Below are 18,352 nucleotides of genomic sequence, written 5' to 3' on the forward strand. Positions count from 1 at the left end.
TTGTCTTCTTCAACTCTGTGATCCAAATATCACAGACAAACCTGATCTCATTGCTGAATCCCTGGCTTTCATTACTGGCCAGAATCTCGCAATGTTACCTCACAGCACTAAACCTGAGAAGACCTGCCTCTATCTGACTTTCTATTAAAAGCAACCTCAAACCTCCTATTTACCACTTCTCACTTCACAAAAGTAATGCAGGTCCTGGTCCACTCACTCCTTGTAGGTGGCAATACTTTACTTGTATGCCTTCACAAACCTGTTTAAAGCCATTCTTCATGTGTTAGTGTACCTGATAAAAGGTGCTTAAAATCAGACTACATAACTTACTTCTAAGAGACCTTTAATGGCTTACCTTGTGAAGCAAGGATTGCCATTAAATGGGCAGCTTTGCCCATAAAGGAGGATTCATTGGTCTCCCCACCTACCTAAAAACCTATGCTCGTTAGAAAATGAGAGAGATACTTGAATAAAAGGGGGTAAAATGCTGTAATGTTGTTGATTTGGGTCAAGCAAATTGGCCATGACTAACTTTTGTTTTACTTTTCTGTATGAATGCCATGGTGCTGCCACCATTTAGGAAACCGTTGCTAATGCCAGCTGAGGAGTTGGAAGTCATTCTTTGCTCTTGTTAGATTGGTTTTACTTTTCTGAAAACCTGTATTAAGTTTTATTTTTGGTAGATTTTTGCTAATATTTTAAGACTGGTACTGTAACTGTCATTAAACGAAATTGACTTGAGGCAAATCTAGCCTCCTACTGAAGATGCCTAAAATCAAAAGAACCAAAACACTTTAATAGTAGTCTCTTGCCAAGATTATAGATCCAGCTGCCTGAACACTTCAGACTCAAACCTAAACACTCCTCTTTTCAGAATGTACGTATCAATCTAAAAATGCTGTTAATATTGTATCCCTAAGCTGCACTGTTTCTTTACGTTTGCTTTCTGTAACTTGTGAAGCGTTATGTTGCTCTTATAGGCCGCTTTGCGTTAGAAAAATAGTTAAAATAGGTGTGGAACTACAGTGAAGTCTGCATTATTTACCCTACATCAGCTAAATCAAGTTTTACCTCCTAGATGAAATAGTCACAAATGCATCATTCACTTTGTGATCTGAGAACTAAACTCAATTTAAATCTGTTCACAACCGCTACAGAATGTTGCAGCAACATTGCCCTTAAATATTACGAAATTTAACAGCATTTCCCAAGGTCTTAAATCCTTCCACTGACTCCAAATTGCAAAATGCATCGTCTTCAATTTGTATATTAACCGAGCCACACTTGTCTGTCTTCAGCAGAAGCCCATCTCCACACCTGTTAGCCAGGCCTGTGAACTCTGGGAACAATTGTCTGTCTTTAAACAAAGTACTGCCAGAGAGAGAGAACAGGACTTTCTGAATTATTGATCCTAAACATTGAAAGTCATTGCTTCTAGAATTAATAACTGAAGCATTCCCTTCGTTATTTCCTAAAAGCAGTCAGGACGTGTTCTTGCTTGTGTAATTTTATGTTTAGAGGGCTTACAGTCTTTGCTGTCTTATGAGGTACATGTATACACTGAATTTAAATGGTTCTGTCATCGATAGGCATTTTAGATTGTAATGGCAAGTTATTGAATAAACTTAAATTCTGTCTTCCTTTCAGGTAAATGTACTACACTAATCATACGTATTTGCCCTTTCATTTATGTAGGATGAACTCTCACAAAGACTTGCTCGCCTGCGTGATCAGTTGTAAGGAAGAAACATTTAAACGGTTCTATCCAGTCTCTCTATGGCGTTCTGTGTGTGTATCAACACATGTACCTGTATCACAGATCATGCCTTGAATGCTAAATATGTTATATAAAATTCAAACTTTTGGGCTCTGTCACTTTCCATGCCTACAAGTCCATTGTAAGGAAACCCTAACGTGAACTCTGCAGTTCTGTACATTACCTTTCATTTTGAGCAAAATATTTTTTCAGAGGTAGTTTAATTACAGCCTGTCAAGTCCTTGTTTGAGAATTCTAAATCACTCATTCTTTTATTACATTAGTTAGTGTCATTTTAAGTTATGAATGAGGGTTTATATTGGAGTGTGTTTTCATTTTCTTTTACAGTGTATGAGTTTTGTGTGTGTGGTACGTATTAAAAAACAAAATAATGTATGCGAATGGAGAGTATTGTACACCAGGCATTAAACTGAATTATAAACTTGTGCGTTTCCATTTGTATAATGTACTTTGTACAGAGCTCAGTGAAAAAAGTAATGGCAGACGTTTTATTTGCAGCATGTTTACCTGTTTGTATTAAAATCAAAAGAAACTTTTCAAACATTAATGGGCAAGGAAGCATTTTTCAGTGTATGCCTTTAATATGTTAAATAAGTGCGGAACTGTTTTTTGTTCACCGACAAAAATGTTAAAATAGTTCCTGTGACTTTATACAATGAATGAAAATGTATATGCTCTTCAAGATTGAGTGCATAGACTCTGTTCACTGGTTGGGTGAAAACCATATCGCAATCTATGGGTCCTGGAGGTTAACAAGGGCGTACACCCTATTAAGCTCTTTTTTAAGAACCACAAATTTGCACCTTTCCGAAAGGTTTTCTATCGTGATTCCACATATTGGGTGCAGGATGACGCATCCATGTGGTAGGTATGTGTATTTATAAACAGTATATCTTTTTCGCCGCTATGGTAAGTGCCTGTAAATAGGAAGAAAAGCACTGCCACAGATTAGTTTTGAAGGTCTTACCTCATTGATTTGTTAAAGTAAAATCCCTTTGATATGGAAATCTGGAATACATTTTGTAATTTGAAATGATACATTTTGCCTTATCCTTTTAAGATTCTCAATTGTTCCATTATTTTCTTTTATTTTGACAACCTAAAATGAGTGGTATTTAATTATTGCATTGAGTTCAAGGAAATGCTACTTCTCCACCCACCACAACAGGTCAATACTGCAATCATGATGATTAACTGTGCCTCATGGAGGAAGCCTCCTCGTTGTTTAGCAAGGATGCAATAAAAGAAGTTCCAAACACAAAAAGCTGAAAAGATGTTTATTCCTTCTTTTCCCTTATTCGCCATATGAAGGAACACAGAGATGCATTTTGACTTTCCAGATGCTCAACTTATATGTTCAACCATACATTTTTAATTATCAATGTTGTAAGAATTCATCACCCTGTCACAAGGAGGCTTCATGGTAACGTTTGACCATAAAAATACTTATTTGTGCATGCAGCACACCTGCACTACTTGAGACTTGTGGTGAGAGGTAACCAGTATTGCTTCACTGAATCTCCCTTTTGGGGAAATAGTATGCCTCCAGAGTCTTTAATAAAAGTCGGTCTGTGGAAACAGGACACTTGTGCCGTCATGCTGTTCCAGTGTTTTTCTTTCTGAATGGTGAGATCGTTACAGGGAAAGACAGTAAGTTTTAGTATTAAACTAGTCCAACCTTCCAGTTGCTTCACAACCTAGGGTACTGTATCAGTCTGCCAAAATCCTATTTTCATTCACAATAAATACATGTTCGAGACATATGAGCTCAGATAGTACACTTTGCATAGATCGCCATCTGGTATTGGGCTCGGATGTTTGCATGTTGTTTTTGTCTTCGAAGAAGTCCTTGTAGTCAGGAGGTTGGTGACTCCTCCTTTGGTCAACAATGCGCATGCGCATCGGCTCCATTGTTAGATTGTTTTTTTCCGCCATCGGGTTCGAATGTGACTTGTTGCGCTCCACGTCGGTGTCATTATCGAACCCCCTTTCGACGCGCAATCACAGCTAACCGACGATCGCGTACCATTCGATCCGCACCCTCGACGACAACTTTTGAAAAACTTCCACGCTTGCGAACTTTGACACGGGCCGCTGGGCCTACCCGCGCCGGTATAGACGGACTTCGATGGAAAGGACTCCCTTTAAAAAATGTCCCCGGTGTGGTACTAAATTCCCACACTCTGACCTCCTTCCTGTTTGTAATCTGTGCCTCTCTCCAGAACATCGAGAGGACGACTGTGAAGCTTGTCTATCAGAAGACCATCCGGGATCGTCGAGCTCGATGCCACGAGATGTCCCGAGGCACAGGTTCCATTCCGGACATCTTCCATCCAGGTCCCGATAGCCTTCCAGAACCAGAAAAGGAAGAACAGGTCTCGGTCTCCGAAGCAGATGACTCCGCCGATGATGACATCACTCCGCTCAACGACACGTGAGTACCGAGACCCCTGCTCACCCAAGCCCATACCAAAGGCTCCGGTGACACCTTCGCCTCTCGGCTCAGGTCTACACAGAACAAAGACTTTGAACACCCCGCCTCTGGCCCCGGCTCCGAAGGTAAAACCAAAGCCTTCCGGCTCTGAGGCCAGCCAGCCACCCGGTCCCGAAAAACCATCTTTGGCACCAAAAGCTAAGTCTCCCGAGATGCCGCGCCCCTTGCCGTCAGCACCGGAAAAACATTCGGCACTGAAACCACCAAAAGACCCCTCGGCACCGAAGCAGCTGGATAACACCTCGGCAACGAAGACCTCAGAGCCGAAAACATCTAAAGAGAAGCCTTCCATAACTTAGCCTCCCAAACAAAAACCTCCGGACCCGAAACAATCCACACCAAAGGTCTCGGAGCCAGGGAAAGTTTCTATACCGGACACTGTTGCTAAACGAGCAAAACCAATTTCCAAAGACAAATCTTCCACACCGAAGAAAACTATTGATTCTGAAGAACTTTTTTCTCCCGTATCCGAAGCAAACCACCATCTTAATTCATCCAAAGACTGCTCATATAGTTACTTCGCTACCTACAAAGAGGAAACCAGAACAACCAGAGGATAGTGATGATGAACATGGGGATTGGGCAAAAAGATGATAATATAATACCATGATCCAGACCCATGGCATGACTATAATACCGATCCAGATTTACATAATGAGCCAGATTTCAACCCCTCAAAACCATCTCCACCAGATGACAATGTGGGTTTTGCCCAACTAATAAATAGGGCCGCAACATACCATGGAGTCAAACTACACTCAGAACCTGTAGAAGAGGATTTCCTTCTTGAAACCTTTGACCAGCCACAAAAATCATCCCATGTCTTGCCAATGCTTAAAGGTCTTCTTAGACACGCTCCTGAAGTGTTCAAAGACCCGTTTAGAGCTAGGGTGCTTAACCCCATAGTAGATAAAAAATACAATGCCGCTCCCACAGACCCCACATACATTAAGGGTCTACTTCCTTTAGACTCCCTGGTCGTAGCCAATGCATGCAAAAGGGCAAATTCTCAGGGGTCAGGTGACACTCCACCTCCTGACAAATAATCTTAAGTTATTAGACTCCTCAGGCAAATGCATGGCGTCTCAAGCTGCCAACTACTGGAAAATAGCCAACACTCAAGCCTTCTTGGCAAGGTATGACAGGGCTCACTATGATGAGCTGGAAAAGCTCATTCAACACTTACCTCAACAATATAAAGATAAAGCCAATGACCTTATACAGGAAGGCAAACTAATCACTAACATCCATCAAATGTGCGCTCGATGCAGCAGACACCGCAGAATACTATCCTTAATCATCCTTTTGACCACGAGCACCTCTTTGGCCCTGCAGTGGATACATCTTTAGAAAAAATAAAAAAGGACACAGAGACTGCCTAGTCATAGGAGCCCTGCAGTCAACCTCTACTAGAGGCTCCTTTCAACGCTCCTTTTTTTTTTAGAGCAGGCTCGAAAACAAATACACCAGAACACCCGTCCTCATCCTACAAAAGTCCCAACGAGGGCACCTTTTCCAGAGGTTACTCTAGAGGAGGTTACAGGGGTAACAACAATAAGTGGCAACCAAGCAAAAAGGATACAGCAGCAAAAAAGACAAGGAGGGGGGGTGGACGTGGACAAGGAAGGCATATCAGAGGATCCTTTAAGGAGATCAGAGAGGGGAAAAGACAAACAGAAGTAGTGGAAACTGGGTTGACAATGATGGAGGGTGATGAGGATGATTCCAACCTGAGAGTGGTAAATCTATCGAGCAAAACATTGGATATTGATGAGACGAATTTGTTATGTAGAGGGTTGGGGTTTTGCCCCACACAAAGTGGTGATTTCACAAATGTACATGTGGATCTTTTCAAGTTCAGTAGAATGTTGAAATTAAAAGATTTTTTCAAAGATAAAATGCCTCCGAATAGACTCTGTGATATAAAACAAACTGACATGTCAATAGCTGAAGTTAAAAATATTCAATGTCTGCTCTCACTTAGTGATGGGGACGAGGTGGGGATGCATACCATTCTGGATGATTTTGATATCAGTGAAAATACAATGCGAGAGAGTGGTTTACGTCCCAGGTCAAAATTCACCCCTACGATATACCATGGTAACATTGATATCTTCACGGAACGGGTGAGTGAGGGCTTATACCAGCTGGAAAAACAGAGTAGGAGTTGGAATAATCAACAACATAATCTCACATTCGGAGAAAGGCAAGCACTAAAAAGACTAAAAAATAATAACAACATCGTCATTAGGGAATCTGATAAGGGCGGTAACGTCGTTGTCATGGACTTACGAGATTATAAAGGTGAAATTGAACGGCAGCTCAGTGACAATGATTGCTATGGCAGATTGGATTATAATCCTACACACGATTTGATCATTGAAATCAATTTGAAATTAAGGGAATGGAGGGATATGGGTTTGATTAGTGAACAGGAATTCAGGTATCTAAGAACAGAGAATCCCAGATTTCCTTGTATTTATATCCTTCCCAAAGTGCACAAAAAAGGAAAATTCCCCCCGGCAGACCCATCATCTCAGGTATTGGGTCAGCTACTGAGAAAATCTCTGAATTTATTGACCTTAAAATCAATAAACATGTCCTTGATCTCCCTTCCTATATTCAGGACAGCAAGGACATTCTTAATAAATTCCAGGATTTCGAATGGTCCGATGACCTCCTCTTTGTCACTTTCGATGTTACGAGTTTATACACGTGTATCCAACACGAATTTGGCCTCAAGGCTGCTGAATTCTACCTGGATAGAGACAATGCTGATCAATTTGATCAAAACCAAATGACTATTGACATGCTGAAACTGGTTCTCAATAGGAATTATTTCCTATATGACAATGTCTGGTACCATCAGAGGAGAGGTACGGCCATGGGATCCAGGTTTGCCCCCTCTTATGCCTGTCTTTTCATGGTATGGTATGAGAGGGGGCATGCATGGGGTAGATGTGTCTCCCCCTGGACTGATCACATCGTGTTCTGGGGGAGGTACATCGATGACATTATCTGCCTATGGTCAGGCACTGTGTTACAACTTCAAGATTACTTTGAATACCTCAACTCCAATCCATTTAATGTAAAACTTACAATGGAATTTAGCAATGAGAGAATCAATTTCTTGGACCTCCAATTCTATATACAGGACGGGCATATCCAGAGTACTTTACATCGCAAAGAAACTGCGTGTAATGCAGTCCTGCATCCAGAAAGTGCACATGCAAGCTCCACCATCAAGAACATTCCATATGGGGAGATGGTTCGTGTTAGACGTAACTGCAGTGAAGAACTCAACTTTGATAAGAATATCCAACAAGTTAAGAAAAGATTCTTAGCTAGAGGATACAAAAAGGATATTGTAGACAGGGCAGAAACCAGGGCACGCTCATTAAACAGGGAGACCACCCTAAGTGTAGAAAAATGTAGTTCAAACAAAAGCAGGAACAGTGACAACAACATTAGGTTCGTGACCCAGTATACCTCACACAGCAGTGCGATTTTCAAACTTTTGAAAAAACACTGGAATCTCCTACGTGAAATACCGGGCCTACAGAAAACGATTCACACCAATCCATCAGTCACATATAGGCGTGGCAAAACCCTAAGAAATGATCTATGCCCCAGTTACATCAAAAACTGTAACGATAATAAAATAACATGGTTACCATCTAAACCAAATGGCTTTTTCACTTGCACTAAGTGCAACATTTGTGAACTAGGGATCAATAAAACTAAGAAGTTCTCATACAATGGCTCCAGAGATTATAACATCTTTAACTTTATCAACTGCAACACTGCTTTTGTTATATATGTAATTGGATGCCCGTGTGGGACCATCTACGTAGGGAGCACCAAACGCAGCTTAAAAATCAGGATTCAGGAGCACAGGAGGGCCATACTAAAACGTGATTCCAGGTACCCTTTGATTCACCATTTCATTGAAACACACGAGGGTCATGCCAACTTCTGGTTTCACGCTATTGAACATGTGAAGAACTCGGGGAGGGGATCGTGAGCTCCAGCTTAGACAATGTGAGGCAAAATGGATCTGCAGATTACGAAGTACGATTGATGGATTTAACAGTGACAATGAAATTCACTATTTTCTTGAAAATGATTAATGCATGCTAACTCAATCTTCAATTGTCATTTATGTGGTTTGTAGCCTTTCTATTAAAAGTGTGATTCATCACATATGTACTTTATGTTCCCCCCGGTTTCTCCACCTTTACTGTCTTTCTGACCACACTTGATTTTAGAACTGTACTCTGTGTTGGGGTTATATACACTCCATTACACACTTTCCGACTGATACTCCCTTGCCCTCTCAACCCCTCGTTCATATCCAGCCAGGTGGGATGTTGTTCTTATGATTTCTCCTTTAAACTCTTACTCTCTTGCCCTCACCCCACTTTAGCTCCTCTGAAATGAAAGTGCGCGAGAGGTGGGACATTCTATCCATTTTCACATCTATTTGATATAATATGGTGTTTCCCCCATTCCCCCTTATGGCTAGCCTGTACGGCTGCTTCTTCTGTCGACTCAGGACACTTCGCATCTTTCAGGATGATCATCCTTGACTCACAGCTATTTGATTCAATAAATACGATAAGGTTACATGTGACCCTATGATCGTAGGTAAAGCTGATTTAAATATATTTCTACTTTGAAACTTCTATTTTCTAATATGAAGTATAGTTTTACGATACATATTCTGAACTGCCTGATTATTGATGGTGACTCGTCTCTTTTGATGACTTTGTTTTGTTGTGTCTCTCCAAGTATTACTTTTCAGCTAATTAGGGAACTGGCCCTCATCCCTTTATATCATATACGCTTTTCTTCTTGGGACGGGACACACTCGGGTATATTTGCTGTCTTTGCGTGTGTCCTTAGGCTACAGACGCTCATTTGCGCCCATTTCGTGTCACACTCTTTTTTGACAACGGCGATTTTTGTACATATTTCTTGCCAATATAAATAGGGGTTGGCGTCTGATTCATACATATGACACATGCAATTTGCCTTCTATTTTTGTACATTTTACAACTATAGCTCATATGCCTGCATCATTTGGGACTCTTAGTCTCTTTAATCCTTTTCGTTACCTTTCGCAGCTGTTTTGCCGCTTATATGTAGATGATTACTCGTGTATTTTTTGGTTTGACGTGTCCATTCAGAAATGGCGGCCCATTTTTCAATACATCTTTATGACCGCTATTGCGGGACCATTATTACAACTACAGCTCACATGCATGCATTATTTGGGATTTTTAGTCTTGTATTTCTTATCATTACTTTCCGTAGCTGTTTTGCCGCTTATATGCATATGATTACTCGTATTTATCGGACCGACTTGTCCACTCAGAAATGGCGGCCCATTTTTCAATACATGATTATGACTGCTACTGCGGGACAAAACGCACAGCCATTGGCTATCATCCCGTGAGGGGGTGGAGTTCCGTATATTTATACTCTATGGCGGGTTTCCTGTTTCCTATCGAGGAACATGCCGCATTACCAGGAACGCTAACCGCACGACTACCGGTAAGTTAATAAATGATGGATGACGCACGATTTAGGCTTACGAAGGTGACCTACACCTTTTAACTAATTCCTATGGGTTTATGTTTTTGTTTACATTCGTTTCTCGTTTCATTTCACAGCGCGAGTTCATTACACTCGTGTCGGTTCTTTCCGTGTTACATACAGCTATGCTCTCGCTGTCCGGCATTGTCTGTTGTTTTATTTATGTGGTTTCACCCACACAGAGTCAGCTCTTGAGTTATTCTTAACTGGGGGCACATGGAGGGCGCCCCGCTCTTACTTATTTGTGTTGCGAATATCACACCGTTTTCAGTTGTTTCCGATACGGAGAGTCCCCCCGCCATTTGTATAGTATGTGGCCATTACGACTATGGGAGGGCTATATTAGTTATCTTACACTCATCCCCCTTTTCGTTATGTTTTAATTGGTGTGATTTAGGTCTGAGTTATGCATAAATTGTTGCCATGCTTTCGGTTTGTACTTCTTGATCTGCAAAGGGAACCAAGGTCTCAATTGACACTGTAATATAGATAGCTTTGCTTATTCTTGCTCACTAGCGAGCCATTATATGGTAGACCTCAACTGTGATTTATGTTTCCAGAATCGTGTATGCCTCTAGAACGATTACTATTAGAACTCTTAATGGTATCTACATGACATAGGGTTAACACATGGTTTTTTAATAGAACTCTGTACACCGTTTCTCTCTTCTTTCTTTGCAGACATTTGCAATACAAGTGAAGTATACTATACTCCATTAAGCTTTCTAGATTCGGTCTAATTTTACAGAACATACAGACTTGACTCAAGGTATGCATGGTGTTCTGTTAAAATATGTTTTTGCCATTTTTTTGTTTCATCTGTCAAATATCCGATTTTTCCCTACAGACTCTCTTCTTTTTATTCTTCTTTTCTACTATTACTTACTCCTTATCATTTTCACTTTCATCTTTCATTTCACTGTTCATGGTTTTACAATAGGTTCCTGTCACACATTGGATGATAACAGATCAGAGTATTAGACGCATACCAATAATGAGTTGGTTATGGGCATTTTGATTTTTACACAAAAATGTTCTTTGAGGTGGATAGTTTTTTCTTAACTAAACTCCCACTTGACATATAGCTTTCTGTAAATATGTACATATTGGAAAAATACCTTTTATCCGTCTAATGTACGTTATTTTAAATGGTTGTTTTATGTTTTTCATAAAAAGTCTTTATAATTTTCGCATTATGTGGTCAATGTATGTTGTTAGTCCTGTGCTTGTTAATTTATATGTAATATTTATGTTGGTTTGTTACGTTACAGCCCTGATGAAGTTCCCCTTGAGGGAATGAAACGCGTTGGCTGACCATCCTTTTATCAACCTGAAATCTATTTTTGAAATAAAGAGTACACCTTAACTCAATATTGAGACTCATTGGACTATTTCATCTGTGCACCCCCTTTTTCTCATTTTCCATGTTGTATTGATCTGGAGCACAGTAACGCCACTCAGCGGCTAGCGTATGGGGTTGATTGCACGACAACTACTTTATATATAGAATTTTTTGAGAACTGATGTGAGGTGCGGCAAGAAGGGCCCGCCGTTGCTGCAGTTGAAAGATTGAGGCAGGGGTAATAACACCTGGAGCTCCCCTAACTCCAAACAGTGACTTCCCTGCGCTTCCCCCCGATCATCCCACTCCTGTCTGGGGACGCCTCTCACAGTTCCTGCCTGTCTGGAATTCTATCACAACAGACAGGTGGGTATGACAAATTATCCAGTATGGTTATTGCCTGGAACTCACTTCTACCCCTCCCAACATTCCTCCCAAACAGTGTTCAATGTCATCAGAACACCTAACGCTTTTCAAACAAGAGGTTCTTGCACTATTACATGCAATAGAGCCAGTTCCCTTGCCTCATCAAGGCACAGGGATCAATTCACTCTATTTTCTAATTCCAAAAAAGGACGGCTCTCTCAGGCCGATACTAGACCACAGACCACTCAACTTCTACATCCAATCAGACCATTTCCACATGGTCACTTTACAACAAGTGCTTCCACTACTTCAACAAGGCAACTTTCTCTCCACCCTAGATCTAAAGGGTGCCTGCTTCCACATTCCCATTCATCCCGCTCACAGGAAATATCTCAGGTTTGTGGTAGATGGTCAACACTACCAATTCAAACTTCTACCATTCGGGGTCACCACGGCACCCAGGATTTTCACCAAGTGCCTCGCAGTGGTGGCAGCCCATTTAAGAAAACAGTACATTCATGTCTTCCCTTATCTGGACGACTGGCTCATAAAAGCAAAATCCCACAACAGCTGTGTTCAACAAACGCTCAGCACAATACAACTGCTTTACAGTCTGGGATTCACCATAAATCTGGGCAAATCCCACCTCCAACCGTCCAGAATACAACAATACTTAGGAGCTACAATAAACACTTCCACAGCCCTAGCATATCCCAACCCAGTCAGGATAAGTGCTATACAAGCACTAGTCCAAAAATTTCAGCCACATCACTCACTGCCAGCACGAGTGTTCATGCAATTAATAGGGACGATGGCCTCTTGCATTTTTCTCGTTCCTCATGCAAGACTACAAATGCGTCCATTACAAGAGTGTTAGGCACGTCAGTGGAACCAGGCTCAAGGTCAGCTAACAGATCTGGTGTTGGTGGACGACCGCACACATCGCACTCTACAATGGTGAAACACACAGAACCTTTCCATAGGGCAGTCGTTCCTCGAGCCAATTCCACAGACCGTGCTAACAACAGATCCATGGCTGGGGAGCACATCTTCAAACGCATACCATTCAGGGTATCTGAACCCCCCAACACAAACCATTTCCCATCAACTACCTGGAATTGTTAGCAATCTTCCTGTTGTTGAAATCCTTTCAACTACACCTTCTAGGCAAAACTGTCCTGATCCCTACAGACAACATGACAGCAATGTATTACATACAGAAGCAAGGAGGGACACACTCCCTGCAGCTCTCACACCTAGCTCAGAGCATATGGAGATGGGCCATTCCGCAACAGATATACCTCCTTGCGGAACATCTCCCAGGCATACACAATCAGATTGCAGATCTGCTCAGCTGTCAAGCACAGCAGATACACGAATAGGAACTTCATCCTCAAGTTCTTCTTTCGCATGTGGGGACACCCAGAAATAGAACTGTTTGCCACACATCGAAACACAAAATGCCCAAACTTCGCACCCAGGTACCCACACCCATTGTCCAAAGGCAATGCGATATGGATGAAATGGTCTGGCGAATTTTCCTACACATTAACGCGTCTCCCACTCCTTCCGTTAGTGGTTCGGAAACTCAAACAACATTCCCTCACAATGATCCTAGTTGCTCCAACATGGGCAAGACAACCATGGTTCACAACTCTATTGGAACTATAGGTGGTGCCACATCAAAAACTACACCTCTCGCCCAAACTTTTTACTCAGAACCATGGCGAGATAAGACACCCAGATCCCAATCAACTCAAACTTGCGATCTGACACCTGAAATCTTAGAGTTCGGCTATCTCAATCTCCCACCAGAATGTATGAACGTTATTCAAGAAGCTAGACGCCCTACAACAAGGGCATGCTATGCGGCAAAATGGAGGAGATTCGTCATTTATTGCACGCACAAGATCAACCCACTAAATGGTTCCATTCACAAAATATCATCTGTTACCTCTTGGATCTACAACAATGTAACCTAGCATATACATCCATTACGTTACATCTAGCCGCCATAGCCGCCTACCTACAAAACAGACAACACTTGTCTCTGTTTTCAGTTCCTGCTATCAAAGCTTTTATGGAAGGATTAAAAGAATAATTCCACCAAGAGCTCCACCCTCTCTGGTATGGAACCTTAATGTAGTCCTTACCAGACTAATGGGTCCACCTTTTGGACCTCTCCACAAATGCGAACTACAGTTCCTCACTTGGAAAGTAACCTTTCTAATTGCTATCACATCTCTCAGAAGAGTCAGTGAAATCCAGGCATTAACCATACAAGAATTATTTTTACAAATCCATCATAATAATGTGGTTCTTAGGACTAACCCAAATTTTTTACCCAAAGTGGGATCTGCCTTTCATCTCAACCAGTCTGTTGAACTCCCAGTGTTTTTTCCTCAACCATACTCAGTGGCAGAACGAGCTCTACACACCTTAGATGTTAAAAGAGCAATACTTTACTACATAGAAAGAACAAAATCCTTTAGAAAGACCAAACAACTTTTTGTGTCTTCTCCCCACCTCATAAAGGTAATCCTATATCCAAAACAAGAATTGCAATGTGGATTGTAAAATTCATACAAATATGCTACATCAAAGCCAAACGCACATTAACCATTCCCCCTAGAGCTCACTCTACATGCAAAATAGGGGCTTCTATGGCATTCTTAGGGAACATTCCCCTAGATGACATATGCAAAGCAGCAACTTGGGCTACACCACACACCTTCACAAAACACTATTGTGTAGATGTGCAAGCTAGTGTGGGCCAGGCTGTATTAAAAACACTACTTCAAACTACTGCAACAGATACAGGTAGCCACCGCTAAGAGGTAACTGCTGTATAGTCTATGCAAAGTGTATAATCTGCAACTTGTATGCATCGAACAGAAAAAGCTACTTACCAGTATGCATCTGTTCTTGGCATGTAGAGCTGCAGAGTTGTACACGCCCACCCGCCTCTCCGGATACCTCTATCTTTTCCAGTATTATCTTACTTAGATACATTACGCATGGACATCTTTCTATTTCTCACTACTCCATCTAACCCTACGCGGCAAAAACAATCTAACGATGGAGCCGATGCCCATGCGCATTGTCGACCGAAGGAGGAGTCACCAACCTCGTGACTACAAGGGCTTATTCGAAGACCAACACAACATGCAAACATCCGAGCCCAACACCAGATGGCGATCTATGCAAAGTGTACAACTCTGCAGCTCTACATTCCAAGAACAGATGCATACTGGTAAGTAGCATTTTCCTTTTCGGGGAACACTCCGTTCCTAAGGAGCAAAACTTCATCACATGGAGTAATGGGTGCAAGTATTTCTGAACATGCCTTCTCCATACCCGAAATTATCTTTTCTGACAGTGTAGAAATTGAGGTGTCTATTCGTAATGATAACCTCGTCCATTGCACTGTTGGACAAAGTAAGACTTTGCATCAGGCTGCTTCCAGAATTGCTGTCAACACAATGGTTACCAGCAGCTAAGAAATATTTAGTGATGGCAGTGTACGAGGTTTAGAACCTATTGCAATAGTCAAACTCTCAGTTTCTTTGTAGGGGTAGCACTTTTGAAAACATGCAGACGCAGCTTACAGATTGTGTTTGACAACTGTTACAAACAAGCTCTCCTTACACATCCAGTGGATCCTGGAATGAGGTGCCCATATCTATCAGTGTGTTGGAACTCAAAGCAGTTGCTTTGGCACTGGTGTCGCAAAGATCTTAAAGCCAGATTACATTCTGAGTAGGTTAAGTTAGCATGTCTGCCTTTTGCTCAAATGCAGCATGTCATTATCTTTCGCAGAACATGTGATGGGTGTCGATTCATCCAAATAATGACTTACTAACACTTAGGGCAATATACATCTTCTCTATATTTGCTGATATCTTCGTTTGAAGAATTGACAGTGAATGTGCCATATAAAAATGCAGTCTGAAATGACAAATTTTCTTCATAATGGTTATGTCTTGAAGTAGGTGGAAAGTCCCCAATATACAGTAAATGTCAGTGGTCAACCCTATGAAAACCCCATTAAGTGACCAAGAGGCAGAGAGGTCTTCGCCCCAGGTTATTGCAATAGGTCCTGCCAGACTAACGTACTGCTGCAACATCAATTTCTATGCTAAGAGCCAATTCAGAGGCGAGGAGCTGAGCCAAGCTGATTTGTGTTTTCCTCCAAGGGGACACACTCCCAGCTGAATTCTGATAACCACAGCTTCTCCGCTTTGAACAGGTATGCAGTGTGCTGATTCCCAAGAAAATCTAGAGGCAAATTAGCTTCTCCATGCTCTCGTAGTGTAGGGCATACAACTATTTTTTATGGGTGTTCGGTTGCTAGGAGTGTTGCAGGGATTCTGCTCAGGAACAGACCTATGCTTGGGACCATAGAACATCAGCATGTAGGGACTGAGTCACCATACCACCTCTGTATCCATGAGCCAGAGTCCGACTAGCTACAGTACCTCACTTGCCCTCCTAACCTTACCATAAAAACAAGTGAATTGGCACCCCAGAACACTCTCGACCCTATCAGGGATCACGGTACCAAGAACAGCCTTTTGCTCTCCCACTCGTACTAGTCCACAATAATATGAACAAGAGACACAAAGGAAGTTAAGAATATTTATTCAAACTATCATGTCCTAAAATGCAGTATACATCTTGTTTTAGCACCCTCGCTCAGTGTGTGTGTTTACGTGCTTGTGCTCAGTCATATGACAAAACAGGTGTGCTTACAAACCCCAGACGCGTTCTCGTGCTATGGCTAGGTGCTATTGTCTGACCAAAGAGAGTAACAAGGGGCATGGTTGTTTCACCTTGTATAGTGTGTTAAAACTAAATCCCAGGCAAAGAACAGAACGGGAAAACATACGCAGGTTCCGTGTGAAAGTACAATGTGACACAAAGCAAATATGTCTACATGGAGACTTGTACCAAAGAAAATGTGGCCTACAACGTACTCATTTTAGCTAGCATAGGGAAAACCACAACAGACCATGAAGGAAAAACATGACACCCTCAGGCCAATAACACTAAGTGTGATATTGTGATAAATGATAAAAGCATGAACAAGTCTGCATGCGACAACTTTGCCAAAAGAGCATCACTCATAAGAATTGATGAATGATAAATTGGTGTGCATTCCATCACTTCCAAGAAGATATTAAAATGTTTTGCTCCTTTTCAATCTGTTGCACCCTGGAAAAAGAAAAGCTGTTTAAATAGATAAGAAGAAACATGACATTCAATCCTGAGGCAGTTTGGAAAGATCTTGTTGACACAAAAGAACTTGTGTCACGATGAATCAATACCAGAAATCCCAACAAGGACTTTAACCTAACAAGCATTTGCAATGCAATATGTCTCGCATTCACGCGAGTTTGAGCTATTGGCATTGTAAATGACAATGCCTTTTATTTATGTTTTGGGTTTTAAAACATAAATAAAAGGCATTGGTATTTACAATACTAATAGCTAAAACTCTCACAAATTCGAGACCTATTGCATTGCAATGAAAGGCCTTCTCGACCACTTGCTAGGTTGTAAATATTAGAGGAAGAGACTGGCCTGCGATGTCTTCAAAGTAGTGATTAATAGTGAAGTAAAGAAGATGTGTAAGTGTTGTAAATTACACAGACACAAAGTGCGAAGTGAAAATTACATATGATCTGTGCTATAAACCCTAACAAAGCGCTCCAAAACCTTTCACTCTGTGATTACACTGTCGCGGCTCATGAGGAAGAGCGGGAGGGAGAGCTAGTTCCTGCCCTCTCCGTGATTTGAGTGTGCAGTGTGGCATTGCGTAATGTCATTGCTATCTTTGGCCTAATAAAAAACACTCCAGCTGTAGTAGAGCCTGGCTTCACCTCCAGGTGCAGGGTGGGCTGTGCTTAATGGTTGGCATGGAGGGATGGAGGGACAGATGGTCTCGGCTGCAGCTTCAGCCTCGTACAGTGCCCCTGCTATTACTAATGAGCGGGAGGCGCTAAGGTGGTTGTATTGGTGGTGGTGGTATTATCTGAAAGAAACAGTTATAGATTCCTTACCTTAAAATTGCCCCTAGGTGTCAGACTGGATCCAGAGAATTTTTCGTCAGCAGTACCCCAGCACATCGAAAGGTGGCGTCTGTTGGCTCCACATTCGTCGTTGGCGTAGTGGTCGCCGGGATGATGTCACAGTAGCTACTTAGACGCTGCCCTCGCGTGCTGACGTTTTTCCGTGCCAGCCAGCACAGATCTGGAGAGAGCTGTACCTACAGTCACTTTTTGACTGACTTTTTGGTGACTTTTGTCAACAAAGTTTTTGAGTCTCCGACTCCTGGTGCACAAGGGATGCCCGGTTTCAAAGCCTGCGGCTCCTGTAGCCGACTGATGGTGATGGATCTGCACCGCGTGTGCCTGTTCTGCCTGGAGCGCGACCACGATCCCAAGTCGTGCACTGACTGCCGGACTATGAATCTGAAGTCTTTGCGGGAGCGGTCCCGAAAGCTTCTCGAGGCCCGGCAGTCTGCTCCGTGCCGTTCGAGGTCCCAGTCACGTGGGAGGTCGAGGGACTGGTCGCGGAGCCAACACCACCAGTCTCCTTCCAAGTCTTCGCACTCCTCAGGTAAGTCGAAGCACAAGAAGAAGTTGCAGAAGCATCGTCGCACTTCAAATTCTCCCCGTCGGTCGGCTTACATGACGAGGGGTGCGGGTGGTGCCCCTCCCGCGGCTCCGCATGTGGAGGTCGAAGGGTCGACTCAGTTTCCCTCCCTTCCCAG

General features: G+C 42.3%; 1 protein-coding gene across 1 annotated transcript in view; it reads left to right on the plus strand.

Moving 5' to 3' along the window:
* The window catches only part of CHMP1B (charged multivesicular body protein 1B), a 130,016-nt gene extending 126,975 nt beyond the window's left edge, over window positions 1–3,041 (plus strand). The window contains exon 8 of the mRNA XM_085607840.1: window positions 1,696–3,041. Within this exon, the coding sequence (XP_085463966.1) occupies window positions 1,696–1,740 (45 nt within the window). The 3' untranslated portion in view covers window positions 1,741–3,041. The remainder of the gene's footprint in view (window positions 1–1,695) is intronic.
* Window positions 3,042–18,352: the final 15,311 nt, after the last annotated feature.

The sequence above is a fragment of the Triturus cristatus genome, chromosome 5_2, assembly GCF_964204655.1.
Source record: "Triturus cristatus chromosome 5_2, aTriCri1.1, whole genome shotgun sequence".
Lineage (NCBI taxonomy): Eukaryota > Metazoa > Chordata > Amphibia > Caudata > Salamandridae > Triturus > Triturus cristatus.